Here is a 23,903-nt window from a genome sequence, read left to right on the forward strand (position 1 = left end):
TCAATCCGGCTTATCAGACATGGTACAGTGTTTTTCTCTCACAACGAAACAGTATTAGCAGGCTTATCAGCCGAACAGACATGACTCCACCATATAGCATTAGCATGGGTATTTTTCATGTCACTCTCACCTAGGAATTTATTGTGACTATGAGCTGGCCCCGTTCGTCGGTCTGAAACTGGCTGAAAAACACTGTTCCGGTAAAAAAAAAGTCGAATATAGAGTAAGCCGAACAGGGCCAGTACGGTGAAAAGGTGTGGATAGGATTATGTGCTGTTGTTTTGTGATCTCTGTTCACAGTCGTCACAATCGCTTGCTAGTTGCTACTGGTGTGGAGTGGTGTGGTGGAGTGGCGGTGACAGTACGTCAGTACGCACAACCATTACCTGTAGCGTAGTGTTTCTGACCTGGAAAGATTGGTAACGATGGCTGCTTGGCTTGCTACGGTGGCTGGATTGATGCGCCGTAGCTATCCGGACAGAGAAAGGCCAGTTTTATCCACGCTGGGCCTGGGGTAGCTGCAAGCTGCTGGCTGTTTTGTCTCAGCGTTCTCATCTGCCCCACTTTCTCCGCTCAATAATTCTGCACTACAGTGGCTCGATGAGGTCGTCTCCCGGTGACCTGAAAAGTTAGCCGCCACCCCCGGGGCCCAGGCTGTGAATCAGCCGCTTTCAACCAATAATTCTAATATAATTTAGCAATCATGTTGTACCCCTTTCTAATATAGCAATCATGTTCTACCCCTATCCAGCTTGCATTGGCTTTGTCGAGTGTCGACCATGATATAATCAACTGACCATTAAAAAGGAACATGAAGGATTGGATTAGAGATACTTTGGTTGGTTGGATCAGCCACAGCCCACTGGTGCAGCGGTTGCTGGCCTGCTGTGTGTGGATTAGATGGGCCGTTACTGACCGCGGGCCCGTGAGGGGATGGGCCTCCCGCCTCCTGCCCCCCTAAGATCAAGCCCACCGCAACCTGAAGCAGCTCACTAGGAAGCATCTATAAAAATGCTGTTTTGTTAAAGCATAGATTTAACAAGCATAAACCTCAATAAATCTATAACTAAATTATACATGATCCAATGAGTATGAAATTTTTACTACAGTTCAAGCATACAATAATTAGCCCACCATAAAAATTTCACCATAATTGGACCATAGAAGTTGCAGCTATGAATTATTCCAATTAATTATAAAAAAACATAGATCTAAAGTTACAACAAAAACTTTGTGCTAAAGAATACCATATTAAATGTTCACTGTGTATATCTACTCATGTGGAGTCCAACAAAATTGAATTTTCTATTTTTTTTTATTTTTCTGCGATTTACTATGATTTTTCAAAGATTCAACGGAAATAAATAAATAAAGACAAAATCATTGTCACTGTAGCAAAACCACTGTCCAAAACCGCTTGGGGGTTATTTGATCGGTTTTGGAAAGTTCAGGGGATAGAAAATCCGGTTTTATACTTTGGGAGTGAAGTAGGCACCCTGAATAGTTGGGGGTTTATGTAGATTTTTTCCTTTTTTTTTTGTTTACTCTTGGGGTTGAGAATTGAGATTAGCACGCATGTGACGTCAAAATATGTGATGTCCGTACTAGTTCATTCTACTATAGGAGTATTATTATTAGCATCCTATCATTTAGCATCCATTTGTTACTAGCGTTTTCTATGACTGACAGGATCTATAAAACTGGATCCACATTGTATATATTTTGAAAATATTTCATGTCTAATGGTAAGTTTAGTGCAACGGTGCTTGCAAGAGTTATAAGTAATCTTGATAGTGAAATTTCTACATAATAATTTGCTACCAAATACTAATGATTGTTGTTGATATAATACAAGTTATTGATTAAAGGCTCATTCATACAAAAAAATCTCTTGTATGCAAATCTTAAGCTATCACATTACCCTCACATAAGTTCCTACTAAATATTTTGACTGAAGTTACTACCTAAGTACAAACAGGTCACATACAGTTAAGTTGCCTAAAGGAAAAAAAAGGAAGCTAGGGACTCAGAAGTTATAAAAGGATTTGCAAGTTTTAAAAGTCGACCTAGAAAACATTAACTTGACAAAACATTTTCACATCTTCCCAGTTCCTTTTAGCTAGTTTTCTTTCTGACAAGTTGTTTCTCCTGAAAATTGTTGTTGGTTAATAGTAACTTTTTATGTAAATTGCAAGTAAACTTTATGCAGAAGTTCATACTATGTTTACATATAACTTGCTACTGAGTGATCGTCAAGATAAATATGAAATTATATCGGGTTTGATGATGACAAGAAAACACATTGATGCCCCTCATCCTCATGCAGCCTTCACTCATCGAGGACAAAAGCTGGTAAGAAAAATACCATTTAGCACCGAAAAATTATTACTAGGCCAATAACAAGTAGAGAAATTGAAAGTTTTGTTTCTTTGGGTGAATGAACTAGGACATCTACAACATATCTATAGGGAATGAAGTGACAGCCCCCAATGAGCCATTGCACCATTAAATGTGCCAACTAATTAGTAACCTTCCCATTAACACAAAGATTATGGTACTACTCCCTCCACTTAGGAATGTAAGCATTTTTAGCAGGCAAAAATCCTCCACTGGTATAAGTATCTCTGGCTAGCATGATACATTATGCTATTAATAATTAATAGTAGTAATTAGTTTCTTATTTATGTTATTGTAGGGTTGCTACTTTTTTAAATAATTTAACACTTATCAGATCACCTCATGAGGCCATCAACCGTCGCTTCATCCTCCTGCCCTCCCATCCCCCGCACTCCCCGCCAAATTCATCACCATGTGAGCGAGCTTTAGCATGTAGGCACAAATCGAAATCCTCGAATTGATAGTGCTCCGACTCTAATGGTAGCGGAGGTCTCCAATTAGCATGGAACAGCCTCTTTCCCTCCCTCTCTTTCTATCAAACGGGGACACGATGGTGGCTGGAGTTGAAGATGAATAGTTGGATATAGGGTTAGCAGCCCGTTCGGCTGGTACACAAAACTACTGTGTATCGGCTGGTTTTGGCTGGTTTCAGCTGATTCAATAGTGTTCTGTGAAAGAGAATAAGCTGAAACAAGCGAGACAAGTCGAGTCGAACGGGCTGTAGGGCCTTAGGGTTAGGGATTTGGGGTGTCTGGCAATTATAAAGGGATGTTAGGGTATCAGTCACTCAATGATGGGCGGTGAGGTGAGGAGAAGCAGCAAGGGCACCGTCAGCGGCCACGGTGAGTTCAAGGCAGGGGCGAGAAGCGGCTCCAGTTAGCTAAGGCAGTTTGGAGAGGCAACGGGAGGAAGTGGGTGGGTTGAGCAACGAGATTGCCACTAGCTACGAGGGTAGTGGTCGAGGCTAATGACAGTAGGTAAGTCCAAAAATGGAAGGTGATTTGTCTTTCTAATCATTTATCTCTTTTTATGGGGTGCGCATGTGGACAAACTATAGCATAGTTAGGCCTCGTTTGGTAGGGCTCCTCTTTGGCTCTGGCTTCGACTCCTACGGAGGAGGAGCCCTACCAAACGGTTTAGTAGGAAAGGCCATTTGGAGCTGTTTTCAGTGAAAAAAGAAGGAACCCATGCGGAGGATGCATTGATGCGTCCTATTAGTGTTCTAGTCTTTAGTGTACTCTAACAACATTCAACTTCTAGTGTTGATGAATCGACCTCCTTGTGAGAAACTATTGGTTCATGTTTTGTATTATTTCAGAGAAATGTTTTTTTTCGTTCTTGTGGTGGAACTTATCCCATGATTCAATTCCTCGACTCGAAAGAACGTTCGTATTTTTCTAGCCGCAACAGCTTATTCTTCTCTCTCAAGTATTGTAATATAGCTACAGTACTTTGAGAAAGAAGAATAAGCGGGTGCAGATGCAGCCGCTTATTCTTGCAGCCAAACACCCCTATGCGTCGGGGAAGAAGTGTCACCGGAACTTGTAGAAAGCAAATAAGATTTCGTTACTCCACGACGACTTTAAGCATGAAGTCGCCACATTTTTCACACCTGCTAGCCTGGCCATATCTACGTAATATAACAGTGTCCTTGTTAAGAGGAATACGAATGGTTCTTGGGTCAGATTATCCATCCGCTAGACGGGGATCCTATTTGTATAATGTTCGGCCATCTTTGCTTCACTGAAAAGCCAAGCTAAAAAGTACTATTTGCTAATTCGTTGTGAGAGAAAAATATTGTACCGTGACTGATTCGTTCCTCTCGTCGAGCAAGCATCTTCAAAAAATTATCTAGCAACCTCAGGCCTGGACGCCGGCCGCCGGCCATGGGGGATGCGGTCGACAGGAACAAGGGCAAATGGCGGTTCATGCAGTTTGAGGCTGTGTTTTCTGCCGTGATCCTGTGCATCCTCCTCTACGCTTTGCGCTTCCCCATGCCTGTCCCATACGGGGCCACCGGCTTCTTCAGGCCGCGCGGTACAGGTAACGCCGGTGCTTTGGCTCATCTTGACAACCAGGTGCGATCCTCGTGCTCATCGCTACCCGACCACGCCATCTGCTGCGACCGCTCGGACGAGAACGCCGACGTCTGCTTCATGTCCGGCGACGTGTGCACGGACATCGTGTCCCTGTTGCTCCTGCTATTCCCGCGGCAGGCGTGACCGCGGGCGCCCGGTGCCACCGCGAAGGAGGAGTGGATACGGCCGTACACGCGCAAGTGGGACGGCAAGCTCATGGCCTCATGGGCGATATCCAGGAGGTGCGGTTCCGGGTGGCCTGACCGGGGGAGGATGCCGCGGCCGAGCACCGGTGCGACGTCCGGCACGACGCGCCGCTCCATATCGTGACGGCGGGGGGATACAACGGCAACTACTTCCACGCGTTCAACGACGGGTTCCTGCCGTAGTGGGTGACGGTGCAGCACCTCTGCCACCTGCGTCGTGCTCGTGGTGCTGTCATACAGCCTGCGGTGGGGTGGCGCGTAAGGTTGATCTCCTCCCGACTCTTCCAACGATTGAATCGGAGCCTTGATCCGCGTTCTGATCGGGGGTGCCCAACCGAGTCATGGTTGGTGGGCCTTGTCGCACAACGCCTTATAAAAGGAGGTGGGGGGCACTCGGTATGAGGTTTACTATGCCGCTAGCAACCCCACACATAACCCTAACCGATCTAGGGAGGCACTGCCAATGACGGGAAGCCCCACTGCCTAGCCACCGTTGAGACGCCACCGTCGAGACACCACCATCCTACACTGCGCTCAACCCTCTTCACTAACCTCACCACCTGACACCGTCACCATTGCGAGCTCCTCTGCCAAACCCACCGATGGTCAGCTACCTCTGCACCCCCTCGCTCTATATAGTTATTCTCTCTAGTTCATATTCTAGGTCGGATTTGCTTGTTTATCCTGAATTGAAAAGGACACACCCACTAGATCTACGCCTATATGATCCTAAGAACTAACAATAGTATTAGTCGCCTACACTAGCATGTAGATCTAGATAGGGGAAGAATTTAGGAGATGATTCAAATCGATTAAAAAAATCTCCTAAATTTTGGGATGAATGTAAGTAATGAGCGGAAGAGAATTAATGACATATCATCAAAATTATGGCACTGTCGTTTAGGCCATATTTCAAGGGGGAGAATAGAACGATTGATTAAGAAATCAATTCTTCCGCCATTAGAATTTTTAGACTTAGAACAATGCATTGATTGTATTAAAGGAAAGTATGATAAAAAATAAAGAAAGACACCAAACGAAGTGCAGAAATTTTAGAAATAATTCACATAGATATATGTGGTCCTTTTCCTTGCGAAAAGTGTAAATGGTTATGATTCATTTATAACATTCACAGATGATCATTCTCATTATGACTATATTTATCCAATTAAAGAAAGATCAGAAGCATTGGATAAATTTAAGATATTTAAGGCTAAAGTAGAAAATCAGGTTAATTTAAAGATTAAGATAGTAAGATCCGACCGTGAGGGGAGTACTACGGTCGACTATACCCCATATGGCCAAGTTTCTAGACCTTTTGCAAAGTTCTTACAGGAAAATACCATAGTTGTCCAGTACTCTACCCCGGGCGAAGCCTCAGCAGAATGGAGTAGCTGAAAGACGCAATCGTACCTTAATGGATATGGTGAGAAGTATGATAGGTTACTCCACTTTACCGATAAGTTTGTAGATAGAGACTTCAAAAACCGCCATTCATATTCTCAATCAGGGTACCAAACATGTCGGTGCACAAAACACAATATGAGTTGTGGATAGAAAGGGAACCCTCACTTAACCATTTACGTGTGTGGGGTTGTCCAGCTAAGGCTAAAATATTTAACTCAAATATTGGGAAGCTAGACTCCAAAACAGTTAGTTGCCATTTTATTGGCTATCCAGATAAGTCAAAAGGTGTTCTTGGAGGCATGATATGGTCAAGGGGAGCATGGTAGCGCGAGAAATTAACTTTGAGGATGAAGCGGGTATACGTGTCCACTCCGATGGTTCAGGAACCATTTTTCTCACTACATGTTGCTGCTGCACCAACAGTACATGACACTATAGTGATAGCACCTATTGTTAGTTCTCCCATGGCAACAATAAATGAACATGAGGAACCTATCCTTCAGGATCATATAGAACCTATTGTTGCACATGAGGAAGAGCAACAACAGACCCATATGGAACAAGCACCAACTAATGAGGCCCCCAAAAAGGTCTCAAAGAGCCAGAAAATCAGCCATTCCTGATGACTACGAAGTATATGGATGTGAAAATTTTCAAATATAGGGTGATCCCACCTCATTTGAAGAAGCCATGAGAAGCGCTCACTCGTCGAAGTGGCTTGAAGCCATGCAAGATGAAATGAGATCAATGAGTACCAACAATGTTTGGGACTTAAAAATTCCTAAAGGAGCCAAGACAATAGGCTATAAATAGGTCTACAAAACTAAATATTACTTCAAAGGGAATGTTAAAAGATTTAAAGGACGACTTGTGGCGAAAGGATTCACGCAAAGAGAAGGAATATACTATAATGAGATATTTTTCTTCAGTTTCATGTAAGGATTACTTTAGAATCATAATGACATTAGTGGCGCATTACAATTTAGAATTACATTAGATGGATGTAAAGATGGCTTTCCTTAACGGGGATTTAGATGAGAATGTCTACATGGACACAACCAAAAAGTTTTGTTGTGAAAGGAAAAAAACGTATGGGATGTCGCCTGAAGAAATCCATTTATGGCTTAAAACAAGCCTCTAGATAGTGGTATTTAAAGTTTGATGGAACAATAAGAAAGTTTGGGTTTAAAGAGAATGTAGAGGACAATTGCATTTATACAAAGTTCAAGAATGGGAAATTCATTTTCCTAATCCTGTATGTGGATGACATCTTACTTGCTAGTAGTGATGTTAATCTACTGCTGGAGACGAAGACGTTCTTGTCCTCAAATTTTGACATAAAGATCTCAGTGAAGCTTCGTTTGTTTTAGGGATAGAGATTCACTGAGATAGAAGAAAGGAGATTTTAGGATTATTGTAAAACCCATACTTAGAAAAGGTTCTAAAGAAATATAGTATGCATGCATGTAAGCCTTCACCTGCTCCTATAGTCAAGGGTGATAGTTTTGGGGAATTTCAATGTCCCAGGAACCAATATGAGATCGATCGAATAAAAGCGGTTCTATATGCTTCAGCTGTAGGAAGCTTATAGTATGCTCAAGTATGTACACGCCCTAACTTATCTTTTGTTACCGGGATACTTGGCAGATATCAGAGCAATCCAGAAATAGAACACTGGAGAATGGTAAAGAAAACTTTGCGTTATTTGCAAGGCACAAAAGATCACATGCTAACATACAGAAGATCTGATTCCTTCATATAGAGGGGTACTAAGATTAATATTTTGCGGGAGATGTAGATGATAGAAAATCCACATCAGGCTATATATTTACTCTCGCAGGATGAGCTATATCGTGGAAAAGCTCCAAGCAAACCATCACTACATCGTCCATAATGCATGCCGAGTTTGTAGCATGTTATGAGGTCACATGGCAGGTGAACTGGCTAAAGAAATTTATGTCCTGGGTTAAAAGTGGTCGATGACATTCATAGGCCACTCAAGTTGTACTGCGATAATGAGCCAACTGTATGTTATGCTCGCAACAATAAATCAAGTGGTGCTACCAAACACATTGACATAAAGTTTTATATTGTGAAAGACAAAGTCCGGGATCATTCAATTAGTCTCGAGCATATAAGTACAAAGAAAATGCTTGCGGATCCACCTATAAAAGGTTTACCGCCCAATATGTTCAGAGAACACTTAGCCGGCATGGGTTTACGGGAAAACCTATGATCCTTGGCAATGAGGGCCTAGTTGAGAATCTGTTTCAAGACAGAGAGGTGTATTATAGTTGTTAATTAAATGGTACTAACTATTGTGACGAGGCACGCTCTAGTGCACTAATTTATGATGGAATGAAAAAAGATAAAGTATTTAAGTTCAAGTTGAAAAGTGAGATCAAGGGGAAAATTTTTAGATTGAACCGAGTCGGGGCCTTGATCCGCGCCAGATTGGAGGCGCCCAACCGAGCCATGGTTGGTAGGGCCCGTCGCACAACACCATATAAAAGGAGATGGGGGCCAGGACACTCAGTACAAGGATTACTGTGCCGCTAGCAACCCCACCCACAACCTTAACCGATCTAGGGAGGCGCTGCCAGCGATAGAAAGCCCCACTGCCTCGCCGTCGCTGGGACGCCACCGCCCTGCATTGCGTTGAACCCTCTTCACCGACCCCACCACCGACACCGTCACTATGGCAAGCTCCTCCGCCAAGCCCACCGATAGTCAGCTACCTCTGCACCTCTCTCTCTAGTTTTTCTCTCTAATTCATGTTCTAGGTCGGATCTAGGCTCGTTTATCCTAAATTAAAAAGGACTCACCCACTAGACGATCTAAGAACTAACACCGCTGTTAGAATCCCGAACCGGCGAGAGGGAGAAGACGATGAACACACGCGAACATAGTGGACACACAATGATTTTGGTGCTGCAAATTGGCAACGTTTTCAGTTGCTTTCTATCTCTATGTAAAGGAAATACATGCATCTTTACATGGTCACAAAGGACCGAGAAAATCACGGCACACTCATGATCGACCACTGCCATCCCAGCGCCCTAGGCCATGCCGTGAAGATCGCACACTGATCTACTTCCTAAGAAAAGAAAAACTATCCTAGGCTTACTATAACAATCTCCTCCTAAGCCCTGGAGTACCTAAACTAAATTCTTCATGCCGATGTCACCATGAAGCTCCTGGAACCGAACGCGCCCGAGCGCTTTAGTGAGAATGTCGCCCAGCTACAGTTCAGTGCCAATGAACTCAACGTCAATCAGCTTCCTGTCGCAGCACTCCCGGATGAAGTGGAACTTCACATCGATATGCTTATTCCGGTCATGATGCACAGGATTCCTCATCAAGGCGATGGCGGACTTATTGTCCACCTTGAGCTTGGGTGCGAGGACGGCTCCTCCAATGAGCTTAGCCAGCAACCGTGCCAGCCAAACTGCCTCGCATGCAGCTCCAGCAGCCATGATGTATTCCACCTCATAGGACGACAGCGCAACCACCTTTTGTTTCGCCGACTGTCATGCAATTGGCCCACCGGCAAGGAAGAAGATGAGACCGCTTGTGCTTTTCCGATCGTTAACGTCGCCTGCTAGGTCGTTGTCGGAGTAGCCTAGCAGCCCAGGCACTGCTCCCTTCTTTCCTCTCGGATGGTAGTGCACACCCCTAGTGCACCGTGCCCGCCACATAGCGAAGGATGCGCTTCACAGCTGCCAGATGCTCTTGCCATGGTGCCTCCATGAACCGGCTGAGGTAGCCCACCGTGTACGCCAGGTCTGGCCTAGAATTGCACAAATACCTCAAGCTGCCAATGAGGCTGCGTACGGTGGCGTCCACACTTGGCATCGAGCCTTCCTTTAGAAGCTTCAGCTTCATCTCCATGGGCGTGGCGCTCGCATTGCAACCTACCAGACCAGCCTTCTCGAGGATCTTGGTGGCAGTAGGCACTTTGGTGCAGCGTGATCCCATGAGCTCCTTGGGTGACCTCGAGGCCAAGGTAGTAGGAGAGGGAGCCTAAGATCACTCATGCGGAAGGTGCTTAGCATCTGCTTCTTGAACCTCCCCACGACATCTGCGTTACCTCCAGTGATGATAAGATCAGTCGACTGTATACGCCCATGATCAGGCGCCCTTCACCTTTGCCACGGGTGTACATCTCGTGTTCGTCGACGCAGCGCATGAACCCGAGCGACAGTAGCTCGGCATCCAGCTTCTGGTTCCATGCGCGTGGAGCCTAACGGAGGCCATAGAGTGCCTTGTGAAGTTGGAGCACCTTGTGCTTGTGCTTGTCATCAACGAAGCCAGGAGGTTGCTGGACGTAGACTTCCTCCTGGAGCTCTCCATTCAAGAACGCCGACTTGACATCCATGTGATGGATGCCCCACCCGTAGTGCGCCGCGATGGCGATAACCAGCCGCACCGACTCCAGTCGAGCGACCGGCGCGTACACTTCCTCGAAGTCGATGCTGAGACGCTGCACATAGCCTTTAGCAATGAGACGAGCTTTGTACTTGACGATGCCGCCGTTCTCATCGCGCTTAACCTTGTACACCCACTTCAAACCGATGGCTCGGTGTCTACGCGGAAGTTCAACCAGTGACCATGTTTCATTGTCGTGGATTGACTTCATCTCCTCCTCCATCGTAGCAACCCAGTTGGGGTCACTGTCGGCTTCTTTCAGCGGCCTGGGTTCCTCCACGCTCACGGCGTGGCTCACTGCGTGTAGTTCAGCCTCCACGGCGTCGCGGTGTGCCAGTCCGGGTGCTGCATCCGTGCCAAGGATGTTGTCCAGCGTCTAGTATCAGTGCTCCCCCTCCTCATCATCATCGGCATTAAGGTTTGGGTCAGCAGTGAGTGGTGTCGCGAACTCTACCTGTGTCCTAGCCATCAATGGTGTCGAGACCGGCGACGCGGGTGGCGGTGAGCTCGGTGCGCCAGGTGACGATGACGAGCGTGATGCGGTCGGTGGTGAGGAAGCCGGTGAGCGCTGCTTAGGAGACGTCGGCTCTTGGGCCGTCGCCTCGACACGTTGGCGCCGCAGCTCATAGTCGCCCGCGATGGTGAAGGGGTGCTTAATGATGGCAATCGAGGCGTCTTCCTAGTCCCAGCGCGCGCCCTTGTCAAAGGTGGCGTCGTGGGAGACATGGACGTTCTCGATGACAGGGTCATAGAAACGGTACGCATTTGACCCGTCGTGGTACCCGATGAAGACAACCTTCTGCCCACGGTCGTCGAGCTTGCTGAGGTGCGGGCGCATGCGCTTGATGTAGGCGACGCACCCGAACACTTTGAAGAAGTGCACGGGCAGCTTCTTCCCGTACCATGCCTGGTACGGGGTCATCCCGTCGAGAGCGCTGGTGGGCGCCCGATTGAGGAGGAACACGGCGGTGTGCACCGCCTCGCCCCAGAAGTGGCCCGGCATGTCCTACGCGCGTAGGATGCTCCTCGCCATTGCCACGACCATCTGGTTTTGACGTTCCACCACGCCATTCTGCTGTGGTGCGTATGGGTCCGAGTGGTGACGCTGGACGCCCTCTCCTGCACAGTACTCACCGAACTCAACTGAGGTGAACTCACCACCATTGTCGGTGCGGAGCACCTTCAATTTCTTACCAGTTTCGCACTCAACGCATGCTTGGAACGTCATGATCGCCGCCGGTGCATCCGCCTTTGAGCGCAAAAGAGTGAGCCACATATTGCGGCTCATGTCATCGACGAGCAGCAAGAAGTAGGCGTTCTCGGGCGGTGTTGATGGTGAGATCGGGCCGCAAAGGTCACCATGGACCAGTTCAAGCTCCTCCTGAGCTCGGTACTTGGCGGCCTTGGGGAACGGCGTCCTCTTCTGCTTTGCCAGGACGTAGTCCTCACAGACTTGATCTACGTGGTTGATCGCCGGTAGTCCTCTCACCATGTCCGCACGCCCGAGCTTGCGCAGCGCCTAGAAGTTGAGGTGACCATACCGCTCATGCCAGCGCCATGCCATGTCGTCGACATGCACGGTGAGAAACACCGGAGCGGCGATGTTCATGTCGAGGAAGTAGAGCCGGCTCGGTGATCGGTGCACCTTCGCCACCAGTTGCCGCTCCAGGTCAAAGAGGCACTGTATGCCGGACTCGATGTCGACCTTGTAGCCGTCCTCGTCCATCTACCCCAGGCTAACGATGTTCGTGGTGAGGCGCGGGATGTAGTAGACCCCGTCAAGGCGACGATGTTCACCCGATCTGCAGGCGAAGAGGACAGTACCCTTGCCCTGGATGTCGACCACCGATCTGTCCCCAAACTTGACGGTGCCAGTGACGCCGGTGTTCAGCTCGGCGAAGACAGTGCGTGTACCTGTAATGTGGTTCGTGGCCCCGGTGTCTAGTACCCAGCAGCGAGACACCACGGCCTCCTTCTCTTCCTCACTGAGGTGGAGGAGCACCTTCGGTTCGATGAGGTGGACACGCGCCTGTGGCTCAACGATGGGCGGCGGCGACCTAGGGTGGCAGCATGACACGGACGGTGCGATTACCTCGGCGTCCACGGCGATGTACATCAGCACGTGCTCATCCTCCTCAGCCTACGCGACATGTGTCGCGCCCTTCTTCTTCCCGCGGCAATCCTTGGCCCAATGGCCGGACTTGCCATAGTTGTTGCAGAGGGTACCGGGTGGTGGCCTCCCGCCACCGATGTTCCCGGCGCCTGCATTCTGGCCATCACGGTCGTCACGCGTCGAGGATCCCGCACCGCCGCGACAGTGTCCGTGCCCCGACGCTTCCCACGGCTGCTGGGGCCACCGCTGCCACCAGAGTTCTCCTGCTCACGGCGCGCTTTACAGCAGGCCTCCCAGTCCTCCTCATAGAGCATCAGGCGCCCCATGGCGTCCGTGACCTCCTTGGGCTTGGCGCGCTCCTCGAACACGCGCAGCCGTCCGACCACCTCCTCGATGGTGACCTTGTTCAGGTCAAGGAACATCTCGAGGGAGACGATGGCCTGGTTCAGCCTTTCGGGGACCACCTGCAGCAATTTCTTCACTACCTCAGCGTCGGTGATGTTGTCGACGAGGGAGCGGAGGTTGGTGGCGAGCGCGGTGATGCGGATGCCGAACTCGTTGACGCTCTCCCCTTCCTTGAAGGAGAGGTTACCGAATTCTCGGCGGAGCTACTGCGCGCTGGCGTCGCGCGCGCGTTCGTCGCCGATCCGCAAGTTCTTGACCGCATCCCACGCCTCTTTCACCGTGCGCTTGACGGCGAGGGTGCTCTAGAGCTCGGAGGGTACCGAGCGCAGGAGCCCAACCATCGCCTGTCGGTCGTTGTGGTACTCATCTCCGTCGGGGTCCTCGGCGATGCCATGGTGGACGGCGTCCCAGACTCTGAGGGTCTAGAAGTTTACCTCCATGACCAGGGCCCATTCCGGATAGTTGGTCCGGGTCAACATCGGCCACGCGACGTTCGCTGATGGTCACTCAATGATGCGCTCGACGACGCGTGACCCGGCGTCCCAGTTGCGCGAGTGGCGGCTGTGAGAGCGGCCACGGCAACGTGGCGGCGAGTTCGACGGCTAGACCTTCTTCTCGCCGGAGGCATCACCAGTCAGCAGCTTCTTGGATGGTGACTGCGACATGGCGACGTCAGGACCTGGCTCTGGTACCAAATGTCAGAATCCCGAACCGGCGAGAGGGAGAAGACGATGAACACACGCGAACACAGTGGACACACGATGATTTTGGTGCTGCAAAGTGGCAACGTTTTCAGTTGCTTTTTATCTCTATGTAAAGGAAATACATGCATCTTTACATGGTCACTAAGGACCGAGAAAATCACGGCACGCCCGTGATCGACCACTGCCATCCCAGCGCCCTAGGACGTGCCATGAAGATCGCGCACTGATCTACTTCCTAAGAAAAGAAACACTATCTTGGGCTTACTATAACAACCGCGAGGTCATCTCTGGCCTGTAGGGCTACCCCGTCATCGACCTGCTCAGGGACAGGAGGACGCATTGCTTCCCGGGCGCCATCGTCGGGACCCGCTTCCACCGGCTACCTCGCCGTCGACCCCGCACGGCTCCAGGACAACAAACCATCGTGGACTTCCACCGCTTTCTCGCCAGCGTGTACGAGCCGTTGTCCCAATCCCAAGGCGGCGAGAGCCGGCGGAGAGAGCACGTCAGCATCATCCGCGGAGGCAAAGGCTCGGGATCGTGTCGCGCAGGGGCACGCGCGTGATCGAGAACCAGGCGGCCGTGGCGCAGCTCGCGGCATCGATCGGGTTCGACGTCGACGTCCTGGAGTCGGGCAACACCATGGCGCCGCCATGCGTGTGGGTGCGCGTCGTGTCCGCCATGCGTGTGGGTGCGCGTGCACGACGCGCTGGTGGGCGTGCACGGCTCGGACCTGACCAGCTTCCTGTTCCTGCGCTGTGGCTTGTCGTAAACGATCGTAAATTTCCAGCCGGAACAGTATTTTTCTCTCACACAAATCAGCCAGCAGTACTTCTTAACGAACCAGCAACGATACGAACCAGCCAACCAAACAGGCTGAGATCGCGCCGCTGGGCGTCACCCAGCTCTCGCGCAACCTCTTCGGCACGCCGGCCGTCAGGATGGGGCTGCACTACGAGCAGTACGACGTGCGCGGGCGCGAGAGCTCGCTGAGCCGCGAGTACTCACCGGAGCACGTCGTCGTGCCCGATACGGAGAGGGCGAAGCGGAGACAGGGGAGCACCGATGAGTGGGACTTCATCGGCCGCGTGTACCTCAACGGCCAGAACGTGAGCCTGGACCTGGCCAGGTTCGGGGAGACGCTGGCCAGGATGCACTCTCGACTGCTGCGGCAACGAGAGAGGGAGGAGGGCCCCGAGTAGACGTGTTACCTTACCTCAAAAATCAACTTCTGTTGTACTTTCTCCCGTTCCAAACTTCAAAGTTCAAACTGTGAACCATTTTGTTTTTGCCCTAAATCATTTTTTAGTAGATTTTACCAAATTTATAAAAAAAAAGTCACAAATATCTATAATTGCAATAGGAACGGTCTAGCCAACAACTGGTTCTTTTAGCCACCTCCCAACAACCAGATTTTTGTCCATGCACTTACATTGTCCTATAGTTATATTTAAGATAATTTCTTCAGTGTAATTTATTGGACAGAGTGATTTAATTTACGAATAACACAAATATATTATTTTATATGGATTCGAAACATTAGAAAAATATATGTCAAATTGTTCACAAATTATTCAGAAATTAAAAAAAAATACAAAATCCACACAACCAGGAGGGGGCGGCGCTCGCACCGATGCCGGGGACGCCCGCGCTCGCGCGCCGGGGATGAGTGGTGGCGGCGGCGAACGGCCAGGGGCAGGGGCGGCGGCTGCGGCCAACCTAGTGACGGAGGGAGCCGGCGGCCCAAGGACGTGGGCGGCGTCGGACTCGAAGAAAATCGCGAGCTAGAAAGGGAGAGGGAGGTGGAAGAAGATTGGACGTCCCATATCAGGCCATGTGTCACATCCAACGGCTCAAAATCCGGTTGCTGGGAGACGCCCAAACAACTGATTGCTCGTTAGCGTTTCTGTTGCTGTAACTAATAAGCACAAAAGTTGAAAACTAATATATAGATTTATGACATCACCTGGATACAATAAAAGCTAATGTAACTTAAACTTATACTTCGACTAAGTACATATCAAAAACTCGTTAGATGGAAAGTAAAGGGTGACAACTTACCTCAATATTACTAATCGGAGATCCTCAACATATTCTTCACAAATCAACTAGCAATCTATATATGTTATTATGAATTCTCCGATTATCGTGATAATCAGATATATTGCTAGACAATGTTTTCTTAAAAAATACCAACTTATGCCATTATAAATAAAACATAAATAACCTCTTAACCTACAAATCAACTAGCAATCTATATATGTTATTATGAAAAATAATTTAGATGAACCCAAAAAATATCTTTTAAATTATCTACATATGTAATTATGATAGATGATTTTGAGTAACCCTTTAATTTGCATCTAAATTATTCACATATTTCACTATAATACGTGAACTAAAATATCCACCAAATGCATGTTTAAATTAACAATATAAATTGTTGTTGTTGCTGTTGCATAAAGAGATGTTACAGGTGCAATACGATCCTGTTTGGATCCTATGGTTTAAAGTCTAGCTTTAGACTACTTTGGCTCTTGAGGCTCCAAACATGTGGTTTAAAGTGTTGTCTAAAGTTTAGTCAACCTCACAAAAAATTTAGACCACACAAGTGAGATAAAGTGGTCTAAAATTTTAGTCCTCAATTCTAGTCAACTAAAAGTTAGACTAGAGAATCTTAGGTACTCTCGATCATGGAATGTAAGGTGACGTTTGGATCCTAAGGAATTTTGAGAATAAGGATTAAAAGAATCCCAACAATTTTATTGGATTTCGAGATTCTAAAAATCCGAGTTAAAATTCCTATAAAATCTAGACCATTTGGATGAGAATCTTTGATTGTGAGATTTTTTTTAACCCGTATTCTCAAAATGCAAGGGATCCAAACGGACCTAAGTGCAAGAGTAGTCCCAGCGTAGAAACTATGCGATAATTTTCATATTTGCAAATTAATATAGACATATGGAAAGTAAGTTCCTAATGGATATTTTCTACTCTCTTCGTTCCAAAGTTATAAGATGTTTTAACTTTTTTAAATATGTAACTTTTGCTATACACTTGGATATGCACTATATCTAGATACATAATAAAATCAATATCAATATATCTAGAAAATTCAAACGCCTTATAATTTAGAATGAGTATAAATAAAATGTTCATCCAATCACATCTCTTTATGTTTTGGTTCATGTGTATATAGACATGGTTTTCTATATACCAAATCATTCACTTCTCTGTCTGCAATATAGCTACTATAGTGATGTATTAGCCTTTTGCTTAGTTGGTACAGTAATTGATGCTATAGAAACCATATAAATTTCTTGGTTGGAAGTGTACTCTTTTTTTTTCCTTTTTTTTTTTTTTTTTGGCTACCAAGACACAAGTGCATGTGCATGCTTGGACGATGTAAAAACAAAAAATGGACACCTGGACCGGAAGCAGCGGGGGCTGGCGGCCGCCCTCTCTCTCTCTCTCTCTCTCTTCTCTCTCTCTCTCTCTCTCTCTCTCTCTCTCTCTCTCTCTCTCTCTCACACACACACACACACACACTGATAACCCTTTTTCTTGGGAAGCAAATTCGACCTTGTTTCAGCTTTTCGAGAGTGGCAATAAACAAACAAAGAGTAGCATATATAGAGTCTGGTTGAGTAGAATGCGCGGGACTGCAAAGTTTAGAAAATTAGGAAGAAAATTCCGTGTACAAGGCTCCAGACTCCTCCCATGCGGCTACAGTTCTTTTTTAATTGAAGATATATGTGCATAGAACTGAGATGCACGGTTGGCCACTCTCTCGCATAGCATCTAGACAAGGTTAAGATGTGTGCATTGTGGGACTGGTGAAAATCTAGACAAAATTACTGTTTTTATAAATTTTAAGGTGCACTTCTATCGTGTAGGACGTAGAGACAAAGGACGGCAGCGTCAGTGATCCGTCGCACGCGAAGCGAGACCCCGGTCCCCGGCCCGTTCTGATATTAATTCCGTTCCACACCGACCCGATCGAGAAATCTAGCATGGCGGCCTCGGCCTCAAAGGCGTCGTCCGGCCTCAAGCCGCCCGCCATGGACGACGCAGCGGCAGCGGCAGCTGCAGCCGTCAAGGCCACCAAGGGAGGGGAGTTCCTCGCCCACGTCTTCCTCGTGCTCTCCGTCATCACCCTGTGCGCCGTCGTCTACGCCCCGCGCTTCTTAGTCTCCGGGCCCTCGTCGCCATCTCCGCGCCCAGGCCCAGCTCGACGAACCGTACGCCGTCGTCAGCAGCATCACCACTTGGGCTGGAGGAGCACGTTGTTGGCCGCGGCGATGCAGACCAGGAACGACACGGCGGCGCGCTCCATCAGCACCAGCATCATCAGCAGGTGGTTCTTGACAACCAGGTGGGCTCGCCGTGCGCGTCCCTGCCCAGCCACACCATCTGCTGCGACCGCTCCGACGTCTGCTTCATGGCCGGAGACGTGCGCACGGACGCCGCGTCCCTGTCCCTCCTGCTGTTCCCGCCGCCGCGAGGAGCATCGTCGTCAGCGCCGGAGCCCGCGGCCGCGGCCGTGACGGAGGAGCGGATACGGCCCTACACGCGCAAGTGGGACGCCAACATCACCAAGACCATCCACGAGGTCAGGCTCCGACGGGTGGCCCGGCCGGAGGAGGCGGCGGCGCACCGGTGCGACGTCCGGCACGACGCGCCGGTCCTCGTCGTGACGGCGGGCGGGTACAGCCACAACATGTTCCACGTCTTCAACGACGGGTTCCTGCCGCTGTGGCTGACGGCGCAGCACCTCCGCCGCCACGTCGTGCTCGCCGTGCTCTCGTACAGCCCGCGGTGGGCTGGCACCTACTGTGAGATCCTCTCCGGCCTGTCAAGGTACCACGCCATCGACCTGCTCAGGGACAAGAGGACGCACTGCTTCCCGGGCGCCGTCGTGGGGAAGCGCTACCACGACTACCTCGCCGTCAACTCCACCAGGCTCCGGGACAACAGGACCATCGTCGACTTCCACGACTTTCTCGCCGGCGTGTACGACGACGACAGCAGCGGCAGAAGCAGGACTGAGGAGACGCCGCCGCGGGAGCGGCGGCCACGGCTCGGGATCGTGTCGCGCAAGGGGAGGCGCGTGATCGAGAACCAGGAGGCCGTGGCACGGCTGGCGGCGTCGGTGGGGTTCGACGTGGAGGTCATGGAGACGGCCACCGGGGTGCCACTCTCGGCGGTTTAGGCGTCGGTGAGCTCGTACGACGCGCTGGTGGGCGTGCACGGCGCCGACCTGACCGCGTTCCTGTTCCTGCGCCCCGGCGGCCGCGCGGCGCTGGCGCAGATCGCGCCGCTGGGGATCACCATGCTCTCGCGCAACCTCTTCGGCGTGCCGGCGGCCAGGATGGGGCTGCACTACGAGCAGTACGACGTGAGCGCGCGCGAGAGCTCGCTGAGCCGCAAGTACCCGGCTGGCCACGTCGTCGTGGCCGACCCGGCGCGGGCGAGGCGGGAGCAGGGGAAGCAGGAGTGGGAGCTTGTGGAGCACGTGTACCTGCGCGGGCAGAACGTGAGCCTGGACCTCGGCAGGTTCCGGGAGACACTGGCCAGGATCCACTCCCGGCTCAAGGAGCGACAACAGAGTCAAGTGTCCACTCCAGATGCATCACCGCAAATATTTATAGCACCGCAAATTAATTTATATCGCTAAATCAAGGAGCGACAACAGAGTAGACGCTTATATGTGGTGCTATAAATATTGATATTTTATTTATAAATTTAGTTATATAAATTAATTTATTTAGAGGTGAGGAAGTGTTACTTTACTTGATTATAACACCCTCCCCGTATGTTCACCTGTTCAACTAAGATCTTGTTTAGATGCACTTGTACCCATCAGTGTTTTGAAGTTGATTGTGGTGAAACTTAGTTCAAATTTCATCTCAATCCACTCCAAAACACATGGGTCAAGATGGATACAAGTATACCCAAACAAACCAAAAGTGTATGTTCCTTTAAAACAGTGACTAAAAACACTAATACATATAATTTCGTTCATTCCATTATTTTCTTTTCAACACGGAGAATTTTGTATATCTGTTGGTCCATGTGGGAATCATTCGCAAGCTAAGAGTAACTCAGTTGGATAGATTCTATATGATGAAATTGACACCAAAATGTTGGTCCAAAAATTGCCAAACCTCAACCCTCTAGCCCTAACTCGAAATTTGAAGCTCAATGTATGCCAGAAAGGAAGAGGATGTATCAAGCACAAATATTATTGCTGATGGAAAGGTGTTTTACATATTTGCCCCCACTTGTCATGGACTTCACATTAAAACACTTGTCAAGCTCGTTACAACTTTCATATTGATCATGTCAACATTTGATGCCGTTTGGATATTCTCATATTTAAATTTCAAAGTCTGAGAGTTTAAAACACATATTTGGTGCTCCAAATAATTTCAAATAAAAATTTTGTCGATTACAAAGTTATAGATTGCATTGTGAAATACAATGGTGTAGACTATGTTAATATCAGAGGTTTGTTTAAAAATTATAGATTTTAAATTACAAAATCTAAGGATTTAAAATGATTTTTGGACCGAAAATTTCAAATAAAACAATTGTCAACTACAAAGTTATAAGTCACATTGTGATCAACAATTTTGGTATAACATTCATCTCCATCCAACTTGATATGAAAAGTTATGGGTTGTTCTTGTGACAACTATTTCTAGAGACAGCCGTTTTAAGAGTGCCGCCCCTATAGAACGACGATTAACAGAGGTGGCCACCTTAGTATGCTCATATATGCAAATGCATGATCAGCATAAACGAGCATTTATGTGAATCTCACCTCACCATTTCTAGGGGCAGTGCCCAAAAAATGCCCGCAACTACTACATTGGTACCTTTATTTAGTTTAAGCACGTGGGTTTTCAACACAATTTAGGGCTTGTTTGGATACCCATGTATTTATATCGATCCACATATGTTGAGATGTATCTAGATATTTTTTCACCTCAGGTCTTGTTTGGATGTGCATGTATTCATTTCAACCCACATGTTTTGAAGTGTATTGGAGTTGAATTAAACTAAGTTTCATTCCGATCCACTCCAACACATGTGGGTTGAAGTGGATACACATGCATCCAAACAAGACCTCAACATACGTGGATTTGAGGTAAATATATGGACATCAAACAAGCCTTTAATGGTAAAAAATGCAATCAACTGTGCCTGTTGTAAAGGTAGATTTACAATGATGATTTAGACCAGCAGAAAATTTATAACTGGTACTCAAAAATGACATTATGGTATTAGTAAATACTCCGTATATGCAATCGACACGGCCATGTTATTTGGAATAGTATTGCCGGTTTGGAGAAGATGAGAACCGCACCGCCTCTGCAATGAACAAAGAACCTGTATTAGGAACATTATCGCTCTGATGACAATCATCCATCATCACTCACCGTGGCAGTCAGCATCAAGATCAGATAGAGTGTCACTTACGTCGCTCGATCTCGGTGCCGCGACAAAATGGATGGATCTACGGCGTGGCCACGGCGAGCTCTCCTCTGCCGGCGGCGCACCGCCGTATCCGCACCTCCAGAACCGTGCCCGGCCCATGCCTCTCGGTCTCGCAGCAATGCCGCCGTGGTGCCTGAAAACATGCTTGGAGCGCTCAATTCCTGCAGAATCCGAGATGACAGAAACGATCGAGCCGATGATGCGTTGGTTAGTCAATTACCCGGTGCCAGTCTCTAGGGTCCATCTTGGGCGCTAGGACCCTGACCGTCCGAACAGCAGTAGCCGAACGGAAGCCAGGCATGTCGCACTCCTTCTCCGGCGGCTTCCCGACGGCGTGCCTCGTGTACTCCGTCACGGTGGCCGCCGCCGCCGCCGTCTCGTTCCGGACGCGGCTGAGGAAGAAGGTCAAGGGCCGGGCGCACGCGCTGTCTGCAGGCCTCCAGGGCCGGGTGTTGAACACGAACAGCCCGTCGGCCGTCGTCTTCCTCAGGGACTCGAACGTCTGCAGCGGGACCTCCAGCTCGTGGGCCGGAACGGCCCACGAGTACACCTGCGCGGTGTAGCCCCACGCGACCGAGACGGACCAGGTTCGGCCGCCGTCGTCGTGGTGGTAGCAGAAGGTCTGCTGCAGCGTTCGGGCCGGGTCGTGCCGGGCTGCGTCGACCAGCGACCGCACGGCGTCCAGCGAGGTCCCCCCGTGCGGGCTGATGGGCTGGATCAGGTCCAGGTGGTGCAGCGACACCAGCGGCGCCACCGGGTGGGCCGCCAGGAACCCATACGCGTCGCCGCGGAAATCCAGCTGGTGGAAGCCCGGCTCGCGGGTGAGCGGGATGCCGAGCTCGCTGAGGCAGGCATGTACGCGCTCGTCGCTGCCGAACAAGTCCCTGTACCGGTCGAGACAGCCGCCGTCGACGCGGTCGAAGGCCTTGGCGAGCTCCGCCGCGGCCGGGTAGCTCACCGCGAACCCGCCGCCGCCGAACGCCATGCCGTACGAGTGCACCACGTCCTGCGCCACGCTCTCCGACGGCGCCCCGACGTAGTACATCTCCTCGTGGTCGTACTTGCGGAGCACCGTCACCAGGTTGTCCGGGAAGAACACCGTGTCGTCGTCGCCCATCACGAACCACCGCACCTCGCCGCCGCCGTCCTCCCCTGCTGTGCCGTTCGCCGCGGTCACGACGGCCGCGAAGGAGTCCGCGACGATCCTCGCCATCCGCGACGCCGACGCCCGGCGCCCGAACCGGGACGCGTCCGCCGAGACGCGGTACGGCGGGCTCGTGGCCGCTGGCCACGGGCTCGCCGGCTCCTCGTCGAGCCAGACGTGGCCGCGCGTCTGCCCGGGCCGCCACCACAGCTCCACGTACCCGCGGCGGTGGCCCCACGTCCGAGCCGCGCCGCCGATGCCAAACACGATGTGCGACAGGGACGTCGGCGTGCGAGCGACGCCTGACCTAGCGCCGTCATCGACGTGGGTCCGGATGAGCTCGCCGGACGACGTGCCAGCGGAACCCTGCCACCTCCACCACTGGTATAGTCCACCGGCGGCGGCGCCACCCGGGACCGGAGAGCAGGCGACGTACGCAAGGAACGCCAGCGTGGCCGAGACCAGGATGAACAGCGACAGCGCCACACAATGCCGTGGCAGGTGGTGGTAGTCTCCCCCGCCGCCCATGGCGGCGGCCTTCCATTTGCGCACCATTGATGAATCGATGTAAAGCAGCCCTTGCCGTCCGACCCTTTCACAGAAACAACGGCGTGCGCATGTAACGATGGCCGCACGCTACGTGTACATACGCCTTGCTCCAGGCTCCTGCTTTTCGAGTTGCAATCGAGGCGGCTAAATACACATGCACGTACATACACGACGTGTGTAAGCGTGAGAATCCATGCATAAATGATCTAATTTGTACGCCACATTTTAGGACGTACGCCGACCAAACTACAAAACTATGCATGGCGTGAACCTGAGAAAAAACGGGACCAGACGTGTAACAGAAGGTGTATAATAATATAGAGAATATTTCTTCTGTGTCTCTAGAATTTTGATAAGAGGCTTCACACCTTAGCTACCAGTGGCGGATCCATGATTTCAGTCACGGGGGTACGGACCTAAGTGAAACAATTCACTAAAGATATAAACGATCTAAGTGATGCAGTTCACTAAGAGCAACTCCAAAAGACTGTATATCTTTCATATGATTTATAGAAAAGCTGGCGGAGTGTGCAGAGATATAGAAAGTGTTTTTCATAAAATAACTCTCCAAATGATGATTTAGAGTGTAAATTTTACAAAGACTATTGGAGATCGATGCTCTAAGGATACAATTAACCAACATTCATCTAGGAGTATACAGATATAGTCATTGCCAAGGTCTTCATAAGCATATTAGTTTCTTGCTGACTCAGGGTAGACCAAGAAATCTTTTGTGCTTTGTATATAGAGTAATATATTAAAAATGCTAGATCATTGTTTCTGTTAATACCACAATGTTCTACAAAAGTAAAATTATTTATTTGTCGACTAATCTACAGATGACTTTTCTTTCCAAAAATTGTCTGATTATCAAACAAAATCAAGACTCAAACTTCACGAATTAAAACTATAATGATGGTTTGGAAGGAAAAAGAGTCAACTTTTCCAAAAAAAAAACTGTCCAATTAA

At 49.3% G+C, this 23,903-nt stretch overlaps 1 protein-coding gene and 1 pseudogene across 1 annotated transcript; one reads left to right on the top strand and one right to left on the bottom strand.

Annotated features, from left to right (window-relative positions):
• The first annotated feature begins 243 nt into the window (after nucleotides 1-243).
• On the top strand, nucleotides 244-19,688 carry LOC136449736 (xylan glycosyltransferase MUCI21-like; annotated as a pseudogene).
• A 1,137-nt stretch (nucleotides 19,689-20,825) lies between these two features.
• Nucleotides 20,826-22,940, bottom strand: LOC136454444 (uncharacterized). Its single transcript, XM_066454867.1, has 3 exons — nucleotides 21,462-22,940; nucleotides 21,224-21,374; nucleotides 20,826-21,115 (listed from the first exon to the last, which is right to left on the bottom strand). Exons 1-2 carry the CDS (start codon nucleotides 22,938-22,940, stop codon nucleotides 21,261-21,263), a joined length of 1,593 nt encoding a protein of 530 aa, XP_066310964.1. The 3' UTR covers nucleotides 20,826-21,115; nucleotides 21,224-21,260.
• Between the last annotated feature and the right edge of the window lie 963 nt (nucleotides 22,941-23,903).

Source organism: Miscanthus floridulus, chromosome 5 (genome assembly GCF_019320115.1).
Source record: "Miscanthus floridulus cultivar M001 chromosome 5, ASM1932011v1, whole genome shotgun sequence".
NCBI lineage: Eukaryota > Viridiplantae > Streptophyta > Magnoliopsida > Poales > Poaceae > Miscanthus > Miscanthus floridulus.